The sequence below is a fragment of the Hypomesus transpacificus genome, chromosome 22 (assembly GCF_021917145.1).
Source record: "Hypomesus transpacificus isolate Combined female chromosome 22, fHypTra1, whole genome shotgun sequence".
Classification (NCBI taxonomy): domain Eukaryota; kingdom Metazoa; phylum Chordata; class Actinopteri; order Osmeriformes; family Osmeridae; genus Hypomesus; species Hypomesus transpacificus.
In genome coordinates this window covers 7,646,291-7,669,223 of record NC_061081.1, presented here as the reverse complement: position 1 = coordinate 7,669,223, position 22,933 = coordinate 7,646,291, and the positions used below count along the sequence as shown (strand labels likewise).

The window sequence follows — 22,933 nt, the reverse complement described above, 5'->3', positions numbered from 1 at the left end:
ATGAACCTCTTCTCCCTCTAGTGGTACATTATTGAACTCTATGAGTTCAAGAAAAAGCTATTTAGCAAATTTGTTTCCCACGAAGACAATATATTTTACATAGTTTTATTATTACCTCAACTGCCTCAAAATCTAAATCTCCACACTTGCGGCATTACAAACTCCTTACAACAGATCAGCCTTAAAACTATATAAATGCGTGCAGCATGGTATCAACTCATCAGTAAGGTCTTGCATCATAATGGCCTTACTTTTATTGGACAATGCCAGCCACAATAAAGGAGAACTAATACAGTGTACCATGGACTCAGAATACAGATGTGTGTCATTTCCTCCTCATTGATTTGTGCAAACACTATTCCTTTGACACTAGGATTACACTGGAAGAGGGAGGAAGTGGTGTAAGTGGTCCGTACCCCATTAACCATCATTCATCTGTGACAAATGAGGAAATAGGTTCAATCCTCCTCAATGCTGTGTGAACAGGATGAGATTTACCAACAAAATTTTGACAGTTAGCTTTTCTTAGTGGGAGCAACCCCTTGCCCAATACTTAAGTCCATTGTTTCCAGTGGACAGCTAAAAGACACTGGAGGAAAAGATGGTTGCTCAACATTCAATAATTGAGTTTCCAGACAAAATTATTTCATATGTTTTATATGAGTTGATAGTAAACCATATACCTGACCACAATAGAGTAACTTTTGGTAGGCTTCAAAAAGGATGGCAAATGAGGTTTTTATGTGTAATGTAACATTGAAAACATGTATGTAATTCAAATATGTAGGCTAAAGTAGGTTATCCTGGCTCTGCCCTCCTAGGTTCTTATGCGATGAGTTTTAAAATGCAATCTTGAACCTGACTGCCTGCAAATAAGTTATTGTCTGTCTTATTGTGGTTAATATCTGCTACTACATCTCTCACTCACCTCGGGCCATTCAACCAGTCTCCAACAGTAATGACCTATATTGAAACATGAGTGAATGCACAGCTATTCACTATGCAGTTATCCCAGTATTATATTTATTAATAGCTCTAAACACAACATGGTTGGTGTGTATGTGGTGACACCATTAAAATATCACAAAAAATTAAGATGGCACAAATATATTGTAACAATTGAAAATATCTTAACCATATTTGACAAGCAGTGATATGTTTACCCTTGAAATGGATTACTAAGAGTATATCAAATACACGGGTGTCATTCAAATCGTGAACCGCTCTAATGAGTCGCCATAGATGTAGGACAGAGAGTGTGTGGATGTTAAGCAGTCTCTGTGTGGTTGTATGAGGGAGCATTCTTCAGCTGGCGCTGTTCTCCTTTGTGTTCAGAACCTGGAGCAGAAGGCTTTCCAACTTTGGAGAGAAGAATAAAAAATACACAACAGTTCCAGTAGAGTAAAAGTTTGCCACAACAGCCAAATTGCAGTACACATTTGACAAAAATGTATTTTATGATTTGAATCTGACAAGACATGCACGGCATTCTAAACATACTTATATATATACACTGAGAGAGAAAGAGAGAGAGAGAAAGAGAGAGAGAGAGAGAGAGAGAGAGAGAGAGAGAGAGAGAGAGAGAGAAAGGCAGGTAGGAGAGGCAGGAGAACCCTCAACACACAGAAACCATTCAGTACTGACCTGTTGGATAAACATGTCTCTCTTTTGTTGTTCCTGCTGCCTGCTCCGGAACAGAGCCAGTCTGACGGGGGGTTGTCTCTGGGCCTCCCGTCCAAGCAGTAAGGACCCATACAGCCTGGATGGACGTTTGTTTTCTTCTGGGAGACGCACATGGTCACTGGCCTGAGCACGCTCCTCTGCTCCAGAGAGGCTGTCTAAGCTCTTCTTACCCATCAAGTGCCCTAGGAAGCAAATAAAGATTGTAAAGATAATGAAAGAAGATTTTCACAAGATGTAACAATTTTCATAATTTGTAGGTCCTGATTTCAATTTCAAGTTTCAAATTTCTATGATAGAAAGACATAGGAACATCTTTTTTATGACAACTTGTTTTGTTAACACATATTCAAAAGACAAAAACTACAGCCAAAATGTCACATTTCGTAAAAACACCAAAAACCTTAATGGATTCGGATATTGGAGCCGATGGTGCTCTAGGTGCTATGTACATGTCAAGTGTGGGACCTCTTTTCTGATTCAATAAACGTAGCCTATCTGATGACACACAAACAGTTCTCTACTGCAATACATTGAGAATTAATATAAACCTATAAAATTGCGTTATAGCTCTATAATTAATATTTTCACATTGATGTCCTCGTTAAGAAATCCTGCTATGTTGTTGTCATTGTTGAAATACTTCTTACCTACTGCCCAGTGGTTGCCGCGTGGATAAACGTTTTCAATAGTTGCTGGATTCTCTGAACATTGCATCACACATGTAATTGATAGCAAAATGACAACCATTGATGACGATGGTTTGTAAATCCATGGATGCCCGATCTCTCCCATGTTATAAAAATGAAAAGTAGTACAGAGCAGTCCTGTAACTTAATCCGAGCAGTTTACATGCGCAAGTCAAACATTCTTCAGACACAAAAAACGGGTGGTCCTTTATATCATTTCTGGAAGAAACTTCCAACTTGTTGATCTTGACGTTCTGAAGTTGCACACGAGGATCCCGCGGGAGTAATGTTTGTGAATAGGTGATGCTGAAAGTGAAATGCCTTCCATCATACGTCAGCAATCTTGAACTCATACGCCATCATGATGCTAAAATGACAAATTAAAAATGACAAATTGTAATAACCTGTCATCATCCAAACAATAACGATTCTTTGCCCGGAGACTGAGATGTCACCGTCTTTTCATTAATGTTGGCGTCCGATCTAATGTTAACAGTAAATTGATTTCTTCCACGCAGGTGCAAATTGCCCAAACTAATTTGTGGTTTCACAAGGTCTATTGTAAGACATATAACATATGTCATATAATAATGAGAGACAATCGTAGGATGATTTAGTCAATCCAATATTATAACAAGGTTCACTAACATTGCAAAGCAGATTAACCTAATTGGCCTAGGATGTGTTAAATTTAAATAGTATCCTACGTTTCTCCTAAATTCTAATAGGTTATCGATTTGTAAGATTCTCTTGGGTTCTAAATTCGTTTAAAAGTTTGATAAATTGCCTTAACTACCACGTTTACTCTCTTTTAGATCAGAAGTAGCTATATCAAACCAGATCGAAAGGTTATAACACATCATGTAGGCTAATTGTACCAATTATGAGAACAAACAAACAGACAAGCAGTGTCCAGGATGGTATTTGCTATCAAACCACAGCAACTGGGCAGCATTCATCTTTACACAAAGGCAAATGTTTCTCTTTACGGATGAATGTGGTCTTGATATTGGACATTATGGAATCAGTTATCAGTGAAGCCAATAAGCTGCTCAATATAGAAAGATCAACTGCATTAAGTAAGAAGCTTGTTGTTATAAATGGGCTTCTATGCACGTCCTCATGATTAAATGTGAATATTTGAGTGATCACATTCATTACAGTTGCGACACAAAGATCACTGTAGAAAGAATAGATGCAGACAGTTTGGCAATCCACCCAATGTGCAGCCTTGTGTTGCAAGCAGGTTACATTTGTACTGATAAGGTTGAGCATTTCCTCTGGCTATTGTCACTGCTGTAAAACTCTTCAGTGATTACTGGTAAGACTGCTTCCATGACATCTTCTGTGAATGGCATCATGCACATGATAAGTTCTGTATATTTGTTCATGATTCAATATGGCTATGAATAGCCAACAACATGTGATCCTACCCTTTTGTGTTCTATGTCAATATTGAAGCACTTAATTGTTAATAATTTAAAAAAGGATGCATCTCATTGCTGATTGCGTCATTTAGCTGAATGTCAACTACTAACAACTATTGTCCTCACTGACTCACAGAACTGATTAATTTCCCTTAGCAGATCCTCTGCATCCCAACACTCTTGTGTGTAAATCACTCTTGGTAATCTCACACCACAAATGAGGACAAAACAGTGGTAAAAGCAATGGATCTTAAAATATAAAGAGATTTGTTAAGTTGGTGTTGCACTAGGTAACACACACAGTTTAAATAATGGCAAATCAAGCCTTTTCAGATGTTATGTTAAACGTGTTTTATCTGAACTTGAAAAGAAAATCCATATATTATAGATTAATGAGTTTCCATCAGTTAAGCAAAGTGGAAGACACACATGCACACTTGGTGTGTTCCGTGTCACTCTGAGACATCAAGATGACACTAGATGGCAGTGTTTGGTCCTTCTTGTCAAAACCCAAGGCTCAATTAACAAAAATGACCTCACTGGCAAAGTATCATGACAACAATGGAGAATTTTCAATGAAGAGTGTGTAATTTAGGGTTGTCCTTTTAGCAGAATATATCAATTAAAGTTGATAATATGCTCGAATGGCCATTAGGAAGCCTGTGATGTGTGTCATATTAATGAATAGTGTTCCATTTACTCACTATTTCAATTACATAAAAAGACGCATGAAAAACCATTGTATAAATAATTGCAGCGTTACTCATGATAATCTTGGTTTGAAATTCACAGGGACATTGACATATTTCAATGCATGCTAAATCAAAGAATAACAGAAGAAATATTAATACTGTAATTAAACATTTATTTTAGGATTTAGCATATAGGCTTGAATAGACTATTTTTGGTGGTGGCCGTTGAATTTGAAAGATGTAAGTTATGTATGTAATATGCAAAATAGTAAAATGTACAAATTTATATTTGTGTCTCTAGCGAACCTTGAGTACCTGGGGGAGATGAGATGCTTGTAAGTCCTTTAATTTGTAAGTTTAGTTTCTGATGATCTTTAAGACAGCCTTGACATTGTGTTATTTTATTCCTAAATACGTTTTTGACAAGTTAAGTAAAATACATAGGCCTACAAGCAACCATGGTCCACAGCTGGAGATGGAAAAAAAATATGGTCTATACAAAAGACTGTGTCAAATTGAAATTTGTAAAAGTCCTTGATGACACAATTCATGTTATAATAATTCGATTTTTTTCAGTGTAATTGTGATTTTTGACAGTCAATTTGATGTCTAAACCTATTTCCCACTTTTATAATTATTGATCCTTTGATTGTGTGGCATACGTGCCAGAGAATCACGAAAGGCATTGTGGGTATGCGAAAGTCTGCACCGGCTTTAACGTCACATCTTTTTGAAAGTGTTCGCACATAGCGCGTTTCCGATAGTTTGTAGGCCTAGATAATAAACGCGTTTCCTAGCATACCTTTCGAATACTTTAGGATATATAAGTCCGACGCTGTAACAGTTTTCTTGTCATAATCAAGAATCAAAACACGTTGAAGAGTCACGTGACTGAATGAATTGGGGTGGGCAGCAACCTCTGCTCCTCTTCGTGCAGCTCTCAACGGTACAGCGCAGAGCTGTGAGCAAGAAGGTATCACACTGGCCTTCTCCCTCTCTAAATGTACATTTTCATTATCTGAACACTGACAGCATAGTTATGTGCAAATGTGACTCATTGATGCTGACAAACAAACATGTATCCTTTGCAGGTGAACTAAAATGCTGGTGATGATTTGAGAAGGTTTGGTGGCATTCTGCCTATGACAGTCTTCTTGTCTGAACATAGTGCTGCCAAGAAAATGACATCAACAAAGACAGCATTTTGCTACTGAGCCCATCTCGACACCCATCTCAGGTAGGTAGTCTATTACTTATAGATTAAGGTAACTGTATATGTGGCTCGTACTAATGCAGCCTGGGCAGATTGTCAGAATTAATCCAGGTGAATTGTACCCATATTACATCATATTGTACATCTGTTGTCATAACTGGGTAGCAAAATATTCCGTATTAGTATAAAAAATACAAACTTATTCAGCATGATGACAATAGTTTTTGTTTTATTGTGTGCTCTCAAAAAAAAAATCCCTAATATGAAAATTGACTTGTTATACATTTTGGTCCAACTGTAATAAAACAACAACCAGATTTAAAAACAGATAGCATACCTTCGGGTTACCCTGTGACTGAAACAAGCCCAAGGCCTACTATTGATAGTCTGCCCTTCGTAGGCCTACTGTAGGCCAGGCAAGAACATCTTAAAAATGTTGCCCTGCACAGGAAATAAAAAGACCCTGATCTTACAGAGCAGGACCATTGTGCTGTATAAAAGCACTAACTGTCTTTAAGTCCATCAGGTCTACTAATTATTTTGGCATCCGTACATGCCTAGACCTCTTTAACATTCACCCCATGCCCTCTTGAATTTTGTTTTCACCATATTCTCTCATGTTTCCCTCTCTCTTCCCCTCCTTTCCTCTCCTCTGTTCACTGACTTCTCCTCCCTGCACCAGCTGCTGCTGCTCCAGAGCCAGAGGAGTCACTTCTGCCCCCCCCTCCACACACACATACACAAAAGGCCTGATCGAGCTGTCGAATACTGCCCCTTTTTCCATGCATGTCGCAGAGTCTGGAGAGACGAGGCTGGGGCTGGGCCTGAGGCTGAGGCCGACCTACAGAGCAGGAACACTGTCCCGAGGGGGGAGAATGGGGGCTGGATTGCTTCTGTCAGTGTGCATGATGAGGCCTCCCCAGGAAGATTCCTCATAGTGGAAAAAACAGACAAGGGTATGGCACCATCTCCTTTATCCCCTGTCTTTGTGTATCTGTGTATGCATGTTTTATGCCTGCATACATTTAGATTGCTGTTTCTGTGTGTTTGTGTATGTATTGTTCTTTCCCTGCCCGTGTCAGAAAGAAAAATGACTGCTTGCGTATGTGTGTCAGGGGCCTTTGTTTCATAGATGGGTCAGACAGCTACCTAGGACTATAGGGATAATGACAGAGCGGCTACTCTATGGCCAAATTAGGCTGTCTGAGAAAAAGACATAGAGTAGACAGAGAGACAAGCGGCCAGTGAGACAGCCAGGAAAGCTTGCTCAGATGCAGGCAGACAGGGCCAGGTACCGACGTCTTACTTTTTCTGCGGCTGCTCCTTCCCCCATTCTGAGTTCTGCAGAGCTTGTTCATACAATCCGAGCTTGTTTAAAACAATATGTGCCTAAACTCACATGCTTTCTGTTCTGAGTCTTCTGTTTGTCTGTGTTTATTACAGTCTTCTGGGTTTGTGTTTACATAAGAATAGCTGTGAAACCACCATAGGGTATCGCTGTTTTTTCCCACTGAAGTTGTTGATGCGTTATCAAGGCCTATTTATATAGCTGGGTTTGTGACCTGAATTCCAAATTAGTTTGGCACATATCAGGAGCACATTCTAGAATTGATCTAGAATCTTCTCATGTGTAACACCAACACGGCCCCCCCACAACACCGTCAGAGTTTTTCGGTTAATTATAATGAATAAATCCAGTCAGCCACTGCAGCCAGAGAAGTACGCACAGTGTCTGAGTGGCTGTTCTGCAGCATAGGCTTTACGTGACCATAACCGGCTGAAACTGGTTTGAGGCAGACAGGGGGCTCAGGAACAATGCAGTCTCTGTGCTACACTGGGAGAGAGATAGCCCTGGCTGTTCCACGGCAGACCTTCTAGCTGAGAATGAGTCTTCAGCAGGAAGTCTCTGGTTGTGTAGCAGATTCGCCCGTCTGCAGTCTCTACTTTGGGTGTGCAAGCCGAGGCTTACTGCAGGCAGGGAGAGCTGAGGATGAGGCGGGGGGTGAGGAGGGGAGGGGGGCAAGTCTACAGCCCTTTAGCCGGCAGCCCTAGAGCCAAGCTCACAGGACCATTGCTTGTCTGTCTGCTGCGGCTGCTAGAAGTGCAGAGAATGACTCAGGAGTGTCACACACCACACACATCTCTGGGGGATGAAATCTGACCTCTGTGTTTTGCGCCCTGGTGTGTTGTGAGGAGGAATGGATGGGGGTGGTGGTTTGATGATGTTGAATCTATAGAGGCAGGAAGGAAGGAGGTTTGTAGGCTGGAGAGAGACAGAGGTTGAGAAGTGGCTCATTAGCATGCTTCCACTATTGCGTCTTTCTATCGGCACTGTCATTTGAATGGTTGACGTGACATGGTTAGTCCATTCAATTTAGGGTACGTGGTTGTATTGTTTTCTTTTGTATTCTCTTACATTCTATCATATGTTGGGCAGTTTTACTGCCACTAGTAACATGCTACAGGACGTCTTCTGTTCTCTCCTCTGAAATCAGCAGCACCCCCCCATGACACACATTTTCTTAATTTCTCTTTTTCCCCACTCCTTCTCAAACTAAATCTTTTTCTCAGTCTTTCTTTTCTATTTCTTCTCTTTGCTTGGCTGCTCCTTGTGGCAATGTTGTCATCTGTAGCCGGGGAGATGTTTTGTTGTGTTTGCTAGCCAGTTCAGATGTTAAGAGCTGATCATGTCTATACACTTCTCTGTCCTCCATTTTGATTAACCAGAAGTCCTGCTTTCATTCCAGCTGGGGGGTATTCCAGAAAGTAGGTTATGCAACATAACCGGGTAAGTTAACCCACCAGCTGATTCGCAATGTTGCAGCAGCCTACTGGAAATGTTGCTACAACGCTGGGTGTCAGCTGGGGAGTTAACTTACCCGGGTATGTCACATAACCTGCTTTCTAGAGTACCGCCCTGGTCAGCTCCATATCTGTGTCTTCTGCCTCCAATCAAACAACTTGCAGACATAATGTCCCTCCTGCAGTTCTTCGTAACAACATTATTATTCTGTATATATATAATAAATGTTATTTTTAATGCACCTTTATTGCGCCTAAAGCGTTACAAACAGTAAACATTGCAATCATAAAACATAATTACAATAATAATAAGAACAGACACAAATAAATTCAAAATTAAAAACAACAAAGTGACTACACAATTCACAAATGCATGCCCATGCGTACACAATCTATTCACAGAAAATACATGTTTGTAATTGGGTTGGATGTATAATAAAGTTACAGTATACATTAGATGTTTGTCAAATTAGTTCATTATTTGGGTCATGTTAAATACAAGGTTTTTATTATGATTTGATTGCAAGACTAAGTGATAGAGTGGTAAATGATTGTCAAATTGCTCAGAAGAACTACATATAGAGGGTTTGACGAATGTTATAAGTTGCATGTGATCGGAGACTTGGTGTGTAGAGAATTCTAATAATATGTGACATAAGCAAGAACCGTTTTGGACAAAGATGTGAAATTGTGGGAAATTCTAGATTTTTGTTTTGTTTGACAGTAATGCTACTTTTCTCACTACATTCAATGAGAAACTGTTGTATTGTATTATTTTACCATCTTATAGTGCTATAAAGTTGTACGTCACTAGAATATAGCAGTAGGGAGAGTAGCACACCATGTGGTTGACAGTGGTATTATTGATGCAGTGGATTGAAGTGCACTATTTGGCCAATAGTATACTGACACTTGATTGTTGAACCTTTCATAAAAACAAATTGAGTATTACAATTTGAATTGGTTCCCCTTGTGCTTCTATAACTGCCTTCACATTTCTGGAAAGGCTTTTCAACAGGAGTGTTATAATAGTTGTGATTGTCAGACTTGAATAATTTGCACTGATGTTTCTCCATTCATATTTGTCTCCTAAGGCTGATCTTGTCACCACCGTGAAAGGACCATGGGAGATGTGAAGACTCCTGACTTTGACGACCTGCTGGCAGCCTTCGATATCCCTGACATGGTAGACCCCAATGCAGCCATCGAGTTGAGCCACGATGACCAAAAACCCAGCATCCCCCAAGAGAACGAGGCCCACACCCCCTCCTCTGGCCCAGATGGAGGCATCAGCGTCATCGTCAAAAATGTCCGCAACTTGGATGCCAGTCAGCATGCCCAGTTGGAGAAAGAAGTCCACTCCCATGCCACCATTGGCAATGGGCTCCATAATGGCATCCCTGCCATGTCGCCTATCAATCGATATGGGATGAAAGGAGCAGACAAATCATCCTTTCAGGTGGGGGGTTGCAGTCAGGCTGTCAGTAGTCCTTCAACCTTTAACCAGTTCAGTCCCATATCTAGCGCAGAGGAGTTTGATGATGATGATAAGACTGAAATGGATGACCCTATGGACCAGCAGAAAAGTCAGATATTCTTTCGCCTGGCCCAAGATCCCATAAAAGTCCCTCTTATTAAAAGAGAGAACCAGACCAAAATCACCACATTGACAGACAGTCTAGCCAATCCTGGCTCCAATGGAAATTGTGATCAATCTAAAGTTAATAAAAACAACAAAAACAATGGTGCTTTGAGCCGTTTTACCCAGCAAAACTCCCTTAAAACAAGGAAAGTGGAGGCCCAAGCCGGAGACCTGGTTGATAAGTCCATGGAAGTGAGGGAGCCTGGAGACCATTCAGGTCAGGCTGCTTTATCCACCATCTCCCAGGACAAGGCCAAATCGTCAGCCAAGCTCTCTTACTGCATGGCTGCCTTAGCTGCCCTCAGTGCCAAAGTCACAGCTGATACAGGGCTGTCAGAGTCAGTCACTACGCAGACAGAATCCAAAGCTCCCCAGAGGGTGCCTCCCAAGGAGGGCAGAGAAGACACTAGGGTGACGGAGACACTCACAGAACAGGAGTCACCTTTGGAATCGGCCAAGATGCTACTGGCTAAACAGCCTGACAGCCCACTCGACATCCCCAGTGAGGGTGGCAGTAAGGGTTCCCCGTCCTCACCCACTGGCTGCACCCCTGTCATCCCCAAAGTACGGATCAAAACCATCAAGACCTCGTCAGGCCACATCAAACGCACTGTCACCAGAGTCCTGCCCGAGTTTGACCCAATGTTTCTCAAGAAAGGGGAAAACAACGCCTCCATCGTGGTCTCTTCCATCCTCTCCTCCCCCATGTCTACCTCCATATTCTCCACCCAAGCACGGACCTCCCTGCCTGCCATGGTTATAGCCAGTTCCGCAGGTCCCACCATGGAAATAACCAAACAGATGACCATCAAGCCCGTGGCCACAGCCTTCTTGCCCGTGTCGGCGGTAAAGACAGCAGGGTCCCAGGTCATCAACCTGAAACTGGCCAACAACACCACCGTAAAGGCTACGGTCATCCCTGCCACCTCAGTGCAGAGTGCCAGCAGTGCCATCCTCAAGGCGGCCAATGCCATCCAGCAGCAGGCCGTCATGGTGCAAACCTCCAGCCTGGCCAACGCCAAACTCATACCAAAAACCGTCCACCTCACCAACTTAAACCTCCTGCCTCAGACAACCTTGGCCACTGAGTTCCACCAGGTCCTGTCAAAGCCATTGCAGCAGCAGCCCATCACGCAGGCTCTTCTGGCAGCCCAGGGCCAGCTGCAGGTTCCTAGGAAGCTCTCCAGGATCCAGGTGTTGGCCAGCTCTCAGAGCTCCATGGTGGAGGCCTTTAACAAGGTTCTGAGCAGCATCAACCCCGTACCGGTGTATGTACCCAACCTCAGCCCCCCCTCCTTGGCCTGTATCTCCTTGCCTTCGCGAGGCTACAAGTGCCTGGAGTGTGAGGACTCATTTGCCCTGGAGAAGAGCCTCACGCAGCACTACGACCGCCGCAGTGTACGCATCGAGGTCACCTGCAACCACTGCACCAAAAACCTGGTTTTCTACAACAAATGCAGTTTGCTGTCCCACGCCCGAGGGCACAAGGATAAGGGTGTGGCCATGCAATGCTCTCACCTCATCCTAAAGCCAATCCCTGCTGACCAGATGATTACCGTGTCCTTTTCACCGGCCTCCACCCAAATCTCCACCCTGGCCCAGTGCTCTACTAGACAGCTTCCAGGGAAGGGACTCCAGGCAGCAGTGATCTCTGCCCCCTCTGGCACCCCCCAGATGGCAGCCATGCCCCTGGAGGACGACAGCCCTCGCCTCTGTAGACACAGTCTCAAGTGTCTGGAGTGCAGCGAGGTGTTCCAGGACGAGAGCTCTCTAGCTTTGCACTTTCAGCAGCCTCTGGAGTCCTGTAGACAGGTGTGCATATGTTTGGTTTTTCTTTGCTGTATGTTTCGAGTAATGGGGATAAAGTAGTTACGTTACACTTATTTTAATTCATTTAGCAGCTGCAGATAATCAAGGACACTGTTCTAACAGTATTACAGTGCCAAGGAATAGTATGTGTTTCAAAACACAGTGCAATAACAATATCACAATAAAGAGTACATTTCAACAGAGCTGACGTGTGTCTTGCAACTCCTTTTGCATTCATAGAAAACCTGCACTATCTGCCAAATGCTGCTGCCCAACCAGTGCAGTTTCACCTCCCATCAACGGATCCACCAGCACAAGTCACCTTATATCTGCCCGGAGTGTGGAGCCATCTGTCGCTCGGTCCACTTCCAGTCCCACGTCACAAAGAACTGCCTGCACTACACCCGCAGAGTGGGCTACCGGTCAGACTCAGTCTTCTGCTTTTCTACAAAGGGACCTGTTTAGTCCGTTAAAATCATTATATTAGTTATATATGAGTGGTAGAAGATTCTTGTTATTGGCCTTTGTTCCATGTGGTTTGTTCAATACATCACCACAAAGAATATCCAAATGTTAACCCCCCCTCTCCCCCCCGCTCCACTCAATATTGAAGTGTCCTCTGCACAATTCATATTCCTTCCTTCTCACTTCAAAGTGCCACTTGGTCAATCATGGCTAAGTAATTGCACAGCAATTTCAGTGTCAATTATCCCTTTGCATCAAGTACCAAAACGCCATTAAGGGTGACGTTTGAAGGTGTTTTTCTCCCCCTTGTTTTTGTCTCTTTTTCTCTGTCTCTCCCTCTCTCTGTTCTCCAGCTGTGTACACTGCAGCGTCATCTACACTGACGTGACTGCCCTCAAGGCTCACCTCCACAGTACCCACTGTGAGATCTTCTACAAATGCCCTATATGCCCCATGGCCTTCAAATCTGCCCCGGGAACCCACTCCCATGCCTACACACAGCACCCCGGGATCAAGATAGGAGAGTCCAAGTAAGTCCTGACATGGTTTCAGTTCATACAAAACAAGTCTGTTTCCAAATGTCGTTTTTATATACTTTTAATATACCATGTCAGTCTCGGAAAAAGCTGTTAACGTTGCATGATGCACTTTTAAAGGTTTAGTCCTAACCCTTTTTATTCATGTATGTCCAACCTTGTTAAGTTTTCATGGCATCCTGCTCTCTCACGACCTCTGCATTCCAGTTTGCTTTTGTATGTTGTTGACGCTCAAGCCCTTTCTGCTTCCCCAAATTAATCCAACCCAGTTTTGACGAGAAGCTGTTATCTGTTATCTGTATCATAATCCTTTTTGGTCAGACCTATTCACCGATTATAGTGAATGGTTGCGTGTTAAACAGTGTTAGATATGGTAGCTTTGTCGCTGTATTTTCCCTCATGGTGACCTTTCTCTAAATGCAACCCATCCCCCTAACTCCCACCGCCCATCACCAAACCACTAATGAATTTCCCAGACTGGAGCAGGTGTGCGTCCATGTACCCAGGACCCTATGAGCTCTCTCAGAAATGGTTCATTTAGAAGCTCACAGAAAACGGCACCTGGTCCTGAGTACATTCTCCAGAGAATGACAAGGCTGCTCCTCTGTTGTCTTTCAGGTTGATATATAAGTGTTCCATGTGCGATACGGTGTTTACCCAGCAGGCCTTGCTCTACTCCCACTTTGACCATCATCTGGCCAGTCAGAAGGTGTCTGTCTTCAAATGCCCGGACTGCTCAATGCACTATGTCCAGAAACAGCTAATGCTGGACCACATTAAGGTATCATCATAGTCAGAAAGGAACTCTGCTTTGTGTCAGAAACAAATGTAGTAAAAGGCATTTGTTACACAAACAAACAAAAAATATTGGGTATACAAAAACATCAGATTTGTTGTTTGTCTGTCGGTTTGTCTCTAAAGGCCATGCATGGCACCCTGAAATCCATCGAGGGCCCACCCAACCTGGGCATCACCCGGCCCCTCAACACCAAGCCCACCAAACCCCTGTCTGTGAGCCCCAACAACAGGGCGGGGCCTGGACTCAATGGCATGGACAGCAGTGACAAGAAACCACCTTCCTCATCCTCCCCCATCAAGAAGCCCCTTGGCCCCGGGTGGAAGTGCACACAGTGTGAGCGCCTCTTTCCTCAGAGGGAGGTCTTTGTGGCCCACATGAGACGAGAGCACGGCAAGGTCAGTAGTGAAGACCTGAACAGCTAAACAGTATAAGAGAGGAGCCCTTTCCTGAGAGAAGTCCAAATTGAAATGTGTGGTTGTAGCTTTCATGTCACCTCTGCCCACAGCACCTGAAAAAGCACCCGTGTCCTCAGTGCGACAAGTCCTTCAGCTCCTCCCACAGCCTGTTCCGACACAACCGTATCAAACACAAGGGCCTTCGCAAGATCTACTCCTGCCCGTGGGTACTCCTGCTGCGACATACTGGAGCTAGTGGACACATCAGTAGCACCGACACACATACAAACCTGGGTCTTTAAATGCTGTACTCTCAAAAGGATTTTAAAGGATTTATCAGGACTCAATTTGAAGTATTTCACCCTGGTGTGGGAAATATTTACTGTGTCATTCATAGACAGATTTTTAAATAGAAGCCATATTTCTTTCTTTTTTTTTTATTTACGCCACTATAGACACTGCCCAGATCTCAATCAAACGTTTACCAAGAGGTTGATGCTGGACAAACACATTCAGCTGGTGCATGATATAAAGGGTTCGGAGGGGAAGTCAGCACGGGACCATGAAAACCTGGAGGACGCACCTGAAAAGGTACAGCAACTTCACACACACACACAATCACACACACATACACACACAGTATACACTTAAGCTTACATTCACAGGCTAACAGCCCTCTGTGTGGTACTGGTCCTCCTCACCTGTTTCCACTCAGGCTCCCAGCCCTAAGAGAAACCAAGAAGAAGACGAGGGGTCTCCCGATGTGCAGTCCAGGGGCTCCGAGGCTCAGGCCCTGAAGAAGCTCAAGGTGAACGTTTTCAAAGAGCGCACGTGTGCGGTCTGTGGCTTCACCACTGAAGAGGTCGACACCTTCCGTGGCCACATCCCGCAGCATAAGTCGGATGGCTCGTCCTTCCAGTGCAGGGAGTGTGGCCTGTGCTACACCTCCCACCCTTCGCTGGCCCGACACCTCTTCATCGTCCACCGGGTAAAGGAGCCGCACAGTTTGGCCCGACGCTATGGAGCTCTCGAAGACGATGAGAGCCAGCAAGAGAACCAGCTGGGGCCATCACACAGCAACGCCGACGGGACACCAGAGACCAAATGCAAAGTGTGTGGGAAGATGTTTGAGACAGAAAGTAGCTTGAACACACACATGAGGACACATGGCATGGCTTTCATCAAGTCCAAGAGACTGAGCATGGCGGAGAAATAGGATGCAGACAGTGTGTTGGAGGTGCCTTTGAAAGCCTCTCTTTCCTCCCCACAGATACAACATTATCGCTGACGCCATTCACACCTGTGCCACACAGTCTGCTGGGTGTCACCATTGACTCCTCTAATCACATATATAAAGAATATACAGTATATGACAATATATACACACAGATTCTGAATGTGTAATACAAAGTAAGTGATAGATTCAAAGTGAATTTACATGTATTTAAATCAAGAATATGACATGACAACATTTTGTACACTTTACGACAGTTGTTTTTTATGGGTGTTGTTTTATACTGCGTCAAATATGTTTTCATGATTGTCCTCTCACCCTGATGGAAACATGTTTGGAGGATGTGTCCCAGTAAACATTCTGAGGGTTTGACAGTTGGTAAGGATTTGTTCTCTACTATGGGTTAATGCCTATTTCAGAAAGAATACACGGTTTAAGGTCTGTTTCCCAGACACTTTAACAGCGTAGTCCTCTGCCAGGGCCCTGAGATCCAAACTTTTAAGTTTTTCCTCTGAGGCGAGCATTGTCCATACCTCCATGTTAAATCAGACAAATTCAGGACAGGTGGACACATCTTAAGGAAAATTGTGAATGTGGTATGCCTGGCTTAACTACAACAACAGGAAATGGGTTTGATCATAAAATCTGTGATCAACATTGTCCCTGTCACAGCTAAGAGCAGGACAATCAGTCCAGAATGTGCAAGTTGGGTCTGCTTTGCCATCTCACTTCTCTATCTTTACAAAGCCATGTGTTATTTCTGAAGGGTCAATTAGCAAACAATTCAAACTGTTCAAACAATCAAGAGGGCTGCCTTTAATTCTCACATCTGGTTTACACCTGTTTTGTTTCCACCATGGTTTTTGGATATTACCTTTTCTAGAAAGATTGTATGGAGATATATCTGCATGAGAGAATCTATAGATAGTTGTTCTCAGTTTCTATGTGTCTCGCTGCTGGCCTCTAGATGTGTCTCAGCACTGGATACAAAGCAGCTCTTGGTGTTAATAAACTGTGGAACTAGAGGTGGGATTTGATGTCCACATGGAACATCAGATCCTCCTAGAAACAAATGACTTTGTTTGTCCGCCCTTGTTCATTAACCATCACGTTGGCACAGAAGACAACAGACCTACAGCATCACAGAAGCACACAGTTTAAGGACAACTTAACGGAGGTACATTATATGTTTTAGATGTGGGTCAGCAGTTCGAATAGCGATCTGCACCTGCTCCCTGTGGACTGTAGAGACAGCAACACAAACAATGTCATTTTGAAATGTAATTTTTTAAACAAACTGCAAATAAAAACATAACTACAAATAAAAACTTAATGACAGTGAAGAACAAGTAAGGTAGTACTACTCAAGAGGAAAACAGATTTAACGGTCCAGAGGTTCAGGCTAGTGACGACTGGCCAGGTAATTCACAGTGATGTGTGAAGCCTCAATTACCACGCTGATTGGTCTAGGTCAGATTAAGGGACAGGAAGTGATCACAGCCCAGGTGATCATGTGTCTCCCCCTGTGTTATTTAAAGAGCTGGTCTATTGAAAACATGCACTCCCTGAGATGGTCCTGGTCCGGGGCCCTCTGTTGTACCGTCTCACTCTGTGGGCTGTGGTGACAGCAGCCTACAGTGGGAACGTAACCGAGAGATGCATGCAGGACACCAAGGCTTTTCTCTGGGAGCTTAATCAGGACAGCCCAAGTCCATATGCTGCTCTAAGTAAGTACCTGATTGTCTCCTAAGATGATATGTAGTCAAGCTGAAGGATATTTGAATTGAAGTAATGATGTGACACCTCATTGATGTGCTGTGTGTATGTGTGCATGCACGCTTTTATGTACAGTGTACGATGCCTTTGGGAAGATAGGCAGCGATGTGAAGGGCGGCAACACTAACAGACCAGGGTCTCTCCAGGAGTGTCTCTCTGTCCAAGGCCCCTCCTTTTCAGGTCAATATTGCCAGGTGTTCCTCGAGCAGGTGAGGAGAACGAGTACTTAATGCAGACTTAGAATCCGCTTCACCAAAGCCACATCCTGACATTACTAATAAATGGGGGAAAAAACTAATAACCGATATAAGATCTGACCTAAAGCCTCCCCCAGGGCATATTGTATCATATTGTGACTTAATGCCAAGTTACTGTGTGTCCTGAATATGCATTTATGTTATAGGACCCAGTCCAGTATTTTGTAGGCATCTGTGTTCCTGACTCCTGTGATGAAGAAGAGGTGCAGAACATGGTTGTTTACGGTCGGTGTCAAGGTCAAAAAATTATCACAGACCGAACAAAGACAGACATGGGTCTCACACAACCGTGTAAAGGTTCCTATTCTATCTCTTTTTTTCGGATCCATTGATAGAATGTAAATGTGCGTTTCCAGAAATGTTCCAGAAAGGTCACACGCCCCTCATCCCTCCGTTTCCGTCCATCCTGGTGGCCCAGTCCACTCAGGGCATCTTCATAACTCATTGTCTAAGCAACACGGCCACCCCGGACCTGTCTGCTGTTACCTGCCTGTAAATATCTCTGACCTAACCTATTGTTCTCTTATTAGCTCAAGGCAGAAAGGCATTGTTTCATGGGCTGTGGCCATCTCTCTCTCATTCTACTCCAGGTTTGTTTGTTGCGCCATGGTGGCTGTTCCCCTTGCTGCAACTGTACTCATAGCCATCATCAAGTGGCAGCTGAACAGAGAAGTCAGTCCAGGAGTGGAGTCTTCTTCTCTGAGCACCAACCCTAACATGTATGGGACCCTCATGCACAATGGCTCCCCTAGTGTTGATATAAACCACTGCACTCTCCAACAGCTAAACCAGGTCAGCGAGACAGATGACAACCATAGAGAGGACTCTGAGGAAAACAGTAAGTTTGTGTGTGTGCCTAACCCTAACCCCTAATAAACACCCTCCTCTGTGTACTGCTTGCAAGAGTACTGTGCGTAGCCTTCTCAGGAAGTATAGGTGCTTTGGGGCTGATTCTATTGCCGCATCCAATTGCCTGGACCAGGAGAGGTCATCATTCAACTCTGTTACACCAATGTGTATCTGTGTGTAAACATGTACAGTACATGTGTGTGTGTGTCTGGGAGTCCCAACACCCCCCCTCCTGTGTGCTGCCAGGCTGGGTCTACTCGTGCCTGCAGGCCTTCTCCATCCAGAGGAGCAGCCAGGGGGTCCTGAGCTGGACGGGCACCAGGGCAAGCTACTCCTCCCTCAATGGTGTCCGTATCTTGAGCCTGCTCTGGATCATCTGTGGGCACACCATCCAGCTCAGCGCCTGGAACAACCTAGGTATGCCCTGATACGGCACATGTCGCCGATAGACCTCGCATGGAAAGAAGAGAAGCAACCTAGCCCTCTTTCAACTCACACTGCTCGTTCCAACAAGACGATCTAGAATGACCTGAATCAGAAATAAATGAGACACCAGTGGAAACCTTTAGATTATTGGGAAGCATATAAATGAGATGTTTCCATTACAGATAATGACAAGAGGTGGAAGGAGACAGTGGACAGGAATCCTCTGTATGTATTTGCTTTCAGTGGGCCTGTGTATCTGGCAGTAGACACCTTCCTGCTTTTGGGGTGAGTCTGGAACAATAAAGTAGTCCTGGTATAATTCTACAGATGAAAGTCAAGTGTGCACAAAGTGACTGCTCTTGCATGTGTGCATGTGTGTGTCAGAGGGCTCCTGAGTGCTAAGTCTCTACTGGGTTCCATACAAAAGTCTGATGACAAGTTGAGCCTCTGTCTGGTGGTCAGTTATCTCTTCAAGAGATTCAAAAGGTGGGTTCATTTTCCCCCAAATAGATAATGGAGTACTGAAAACGATTTCTCAGATGTGTATGCTCTCGTATTGTAAATCGTGCTGTAATGTCTGTGTGTAACATGTCCCCCACTCACCACCTGTCCAGAGTCCAGCCCCTGCACCTGTTCATCATCTGCGTGGCCATCGGATTCTTCTCTGTGGTCCATAGGGGAACCTTCTGGTTCATCGCTGAGGATGAAATCCTCAACTGCAAGAAGTACTGGTGGTCCAATCTGCTGCTGGTCAACAACCTCTTGACCATCACTGACATTGTGCGAACATAGTGTGTTTGGTGGGCTGGGGGAAAGAATATGGCAGGGTGGAGGAGGAATCGCTGTTTGCAACAAACATAAAGACTTTGTTTTGAATCTTGTCTTTTTCCACAGTGTGCACCTTGGACCTGGTATCTGTCCCTAGACTTCCAGTTCTATGCCACCACACCTCTGATTGTCTACCTCTACAGGCTGTGAGTCAGGCTCATCTGATACAATCATGAATATATTTCACATCATTTCCCTGGCCTTCTATTACAGTATGTTCTCCTCATTGACAGTGTTTCATAAAAACTGGGTTGCTCGACATTATGTTCAAACAAATTATGATCAATGAGTTCAGCCATCACTGGACATGGAATTGATTTGAACTGGCATGCCTATTGCATTGTTTCAATTCTACATCTCCACCTTTCACTGTGGCAGGAACAAAGGTTTGCTGGTTTCCATTGCAGCAGTCTTACTGGTTTTGTCCAGTGTCACCAGTGCTGTCCTTACTGCTTTCCTGCACCTCCCAGTTCACCAACCAACGACTCTGTAAGACCTACTCAAATAGAATTAGAAATACAGGAGATATATTTTAAGTGTATACTACTCGTTTATGTAGTTAATGTTGCTCTTGTTGTCTGTTTGTGTTTTTCCAGTGCCTATAAAAGCTACTTTCAATATTACTACAATAAACCATACACCAGATATGGGCCCTACCTAATAGGAATCCTATCAGGGATATTCATGACCACCAAAAAGAATAACTTCATAAGACTCCAGGTATGCTGCCATTCATATCTACTAGTCTTAGTACAAGGCATAAACACAATACTCTGCAGATGTATGACCTCATTTAAAATGAGCGTTACCATGGCTGCATTGACTGTATATGTCTCTGTCTCTTCTGTGACAGTGGCAAGCAGCGCTGGGTTGGTTCACCTCCCTGTCAGTCATGGCTGTGCTGGTGGGATTGGCCTATGTTCTCCGTGAGGTCCCTGCCCAGGCCTCTGCCCCCCATGCTCTCTACCAGGGTCTCCATCGCCCCCTGTGGGCCTTGACTGTGGCCTGGATAGTACTAGCCTGTGAGGAGGGCTATGGAGGTAAGAACAAATATTGACTCGAAAGATGCACTACTACTCCTTGATCACCTGCTGTACTTGTTATATTCACGATTTACGTTGCTTTGGATAAAAGCATCAAATGAAGGAAACATTGTTAAATGTAATTATTTGCCTGTGCTCTAACTCATTCTTTCTCTCTCAACAACTCTCTCTCTCTCTGCCTCCCTCTCGTTGCCTGTTTCCTTCTCTCTCTGCCACCCTTTAGGGTTAGTTGACAGGCTCCTGTCCCTCAGCCTGTGGGTTCCTCTGTCCAACATCAGCTTCGCCTGTTATCTCATCCACCCCATTCTTATCATCATCTACAATGGCAAACAGGAAACACCAATTCACTACACCGACATCAATTTTGTGAGTAGTTCATCGTCCTACGTAGTTTTGAATCATCCTGACTGATCAGACTCTGAGTTAAACTGGGTTCAAATGGGTTTGAGTGTCTAACGCTGTTTCCTTTTTTCTCCTCAGTTGTATCTGTTTATAGGCCACACAGTGCTCACGCTGGTGGTGGGCTATGTTCTAACAGTCCTGGTGGAGAAGCCATACCTGTTCCTGAAGGGGAAGAACACAAAGTACCAAAACTAAGTCATTGGACATTGGACCAGTCAAAATGCAGCCTCAGCCTAGTTCATCTCCACCCCTATGGGATCTATTCCCTATTCACTAGAACCAGTACATAGACAACCCCAACGACTGACCTCCTACTCGGTCAGGTTTAAGAGGAATGGATATGTACATGTACAAGCAAGATGGTGCTCACTTACTGGGAGAAGCCGGACATGAGAACTGATATGTGGACCAAATATGGACAAATGTGGACATGGAAGGAGTGTGCCAATTTAGTTGACAAAAACATACTTCATTTACCGTTTGTTTTCACATAGTTTTGTGGTTAATGTCTAGTCAGGGTTTTGATTCTGTGATATTTGTGAAACCTCAAACCTTAACGCCTAAGTGTTTATTGAAAGTGGTTAGAATGTACCGTAGTGCTGGAACATTCCAATAATAGCTAAAGCAAAACCCAGACGTAGAAAACTGTGGCTGTCAAGCAGGGGGACGGTCTCTGCTTCATGCAAACTGTGACCTTTACCTCTCCAACTGCCTGCCACCACATGTAAATGGGAGCATAGTAACCCAACCATCACACACAGTGAAGAACAGACACACACAAACACACATAAGCATGGCGTATATATGTCACACTTTTTCCATTGTTTTAAAATATTTGCCTGTTTATTAAGTCAATCTATCTACGAAGCATATAATGATAAAGGCACAGCTGACTGACTGAAGGAAGATGTGGGTGAGTGCAAAAGGGAACGGCCAAACATATAATGTCAGAATGAAGTGAATTGACAAGGAATCTTGTTGAATGGCTCTTGATTGGGCATTAAAGGTATCGCCATGGTAATTGTCAGAGTCAGCGTGTGAGTGAAACATTTTTAATTAACCGTAATCAACCTGTTGATTCAGATTACAAATGACCACTCTCTGTGATGAAGTGTCTCAGGTAGAGCTTTCAATTACCTCAGGCTGATCCAACACTCTCATATACACTTTTTTCGGCCCAACTAAATTTCCATGCAAAATACAATTCATAATTTATTTCCTTGTGATACATACTCCCCCCAGTGGACAGCTGTGAGATTGTCATTAAAGCGCTGAACAGCAAGGCAGTTCTGTGTAGAGGCTTTTGTAGTTGTTGCATTGAGAGTGACTCATCAGGCTGACTCATCCAAAAATATGTACCACAGTATCTTAACATGCTGTCCCTTTTAACATTGGACAACTGTGCCTTCCTGGTCTCTTGACATTTGGTCCTGGAGGTTAGCCGTTGTGGTCTCAGCCGTCGGCCCCCCTCTACCCTACCCACCACCACAGTGTGTGCGTCAGAATGGTGATTAACATGGAATCATGTTTTAAGATCAGCACGGTGGAATGGGGCGTGTTTTCATCTTCACAGCTTCGTGACATCTGTTGTTGGTTGACTCGGGTTATGAGCAAGAGTTTAAATGTTTTGGTTCATATCATAGAGATCCACACTGTATATTCCTCCACAGAAAACTGAATTAATCTCTACTACTGTTGTCACATAAATAAGGTTCTACTATGGGATGTATAATTTAGATAATAGATCATCTCCGTCAAGAAAAAACATCCATTTCATTAGAGCTGGAATGACCTAAACTGTCTCTTGGACAAAATCAATTCCACTGTAAAGCCTGTCAAGCATTGCTCCATAGTTGTCTGTCAGACAGTGTTGTGTGTGACTCAATCATTTCTGGGAAGTGATCCTGCAGGAGTCTCCAGTCAGCCGTCAACTCTTCTTGCGTGTGTCACACCCCCGTCCACCTGGCCC

The 22,933-nt window shown here is 43.8% G+C and overlaps 3 protein-coding genes across 3 annotated transcripts; 2 read left to right on the top strand and 1 right to left on the bottom strand.

Moving 5' to 3' along the window:
- Positions 1–1,027: 1,027 nt before the first annotated feature.
- LOC124484783 (gastrin-releasing peptide) lies at positions 1,028–2,606 on the bottom strand. The gene is made up of 3 exons (XM_047045877.1): positions 2,331–2,606; positions 1,645–1,865; positions 1,028–1,359 (listed from the first exon to the last, which is right to left on the bottom strand). Exons 1-3 carry the CDS (start codon positions 2,473–2,475, stop codon positions 1,306–1,308), a joined length of 420 nt encoding a protein of 139 aa, XP_046901833.1. The 5' UTR covers positions 2,476–2,606; the 3' UTR covers positions 1,028–1,305.
- Positions 2,607–5,590: 2,984 nt separating this feature from the next.
- znf532 (zinc finger protein 532) lies at positions 5,591–16,632 on the top strand. The gene is made up of 10 exons (XM_047045943.1): positions 5,591–5,725; positions 6,497–6,657; positions 9,598–11,957; positions 12,195–12,376; positions 12,773–12,949; positions 13,574–13,736; positions 13,877–14,149; positions 14,260–14,372; positions 14,605–14,740; positions 14,865–16,632. The coding sequence occupies exons 3-10, from the start codon at positions 9,627–9,629 to the stop codon at positions 15,363–15,365; spliced, it is 3,876 nt and encodes a 1,291-aa protein (XP_046901899.1). The 5' UTR covers positions 5,591–5,725; positions 6,497–6,657; positions 9,598–9,626; the 3' UTR covers positions 15,366–16,632.
- Positions 16,633–17,054: 422 nt separating this feature from the next.
- oacyl (O-acyltransferase like) lies at positions 17,055–21,971 on the top strand. The gene is made up of 16 exons (XM_047045625.1): positions 17,055–17,110; positions 17,235–17,368; positions 17,563–17,653; positions 17,788–17,908; positions 18,007–18,198; positions 18,404–18,419; positions 18,481–18,682; positions 18,874–18,976; positions 19,076–19,177; positions 19,306–19,471; positions 19,586–19,665; positions 19,898–20,008; positions 20,116–20,239; positions 20,373–20,559; positions 20,786–20,928; positions 21,043–21,971. Coding segments are annotated over exons 1-16 (1,890 nt in total). The 5' UTR covers positions 17,055–17,109; the 3' UTR covers positions 21,160–21,971.
- The last annotated feature ends 962 nt before the right edge of the window (positions 21,972–22,933 follow it).

Coding starts and splice junctions, on each gene's coding strand:
- LOC124484783 (XM_047045877.1), bottom strand. CDS start 2,475: ATGGGAGAGATCGGGCATCCATGGATTTACAAACCATCGTCATCAATG. Junction 1,866..2,330: donor CGGCAACCACTGGGCAGTAG/GTAAGAAGTATT, acceptor TTTGCTTCCTAG/GGCACTTGATGGGTAAGAAG. Junction 1,360..1,644: donor GAGACATGTTTATCCAACAG/GTCAGTACTGAA, acceptor TTCTCTCCAAAG/TTGGAAAGCCTTCTGCTCCA.
- znf532 (XM_047045943.1), top strand. CDS start 9,627: ATGGGAGATGTGAAGACTCCTGACTTTGACGACCTGCTGGCAGCCTTC. Junction 11,958..12,194: donor CTCTGGAGTCCTGTAGACAG/GTGTGCATATGT, acceptor TTGCATTCATAG/AAAACCTGCACTATCTGCCA. Junction 14,150..14,259: donor TGAGACGAGAGCACGGCAAG/GTCAGTAGTGAA, acceptor CTCTGCCCACAG/CACCTGAAAAAGCACCCGTG.
- oacyl (XM_047045625.1), top strand. Junction 18,683..18,873: donor CAGCGCCTGGAACAACCTAG/GTATGCCCTGAT, acceptor TTTCCATTACAG/ATAATGACAAGAGGTGGAAG. Junction 19,472..19,585: donor TCTTGACCATCACTGACATT/GTGCGAACATAG, acceptor CTTTTTCCACAG/TGTGCACCTTGGACCTGGTA.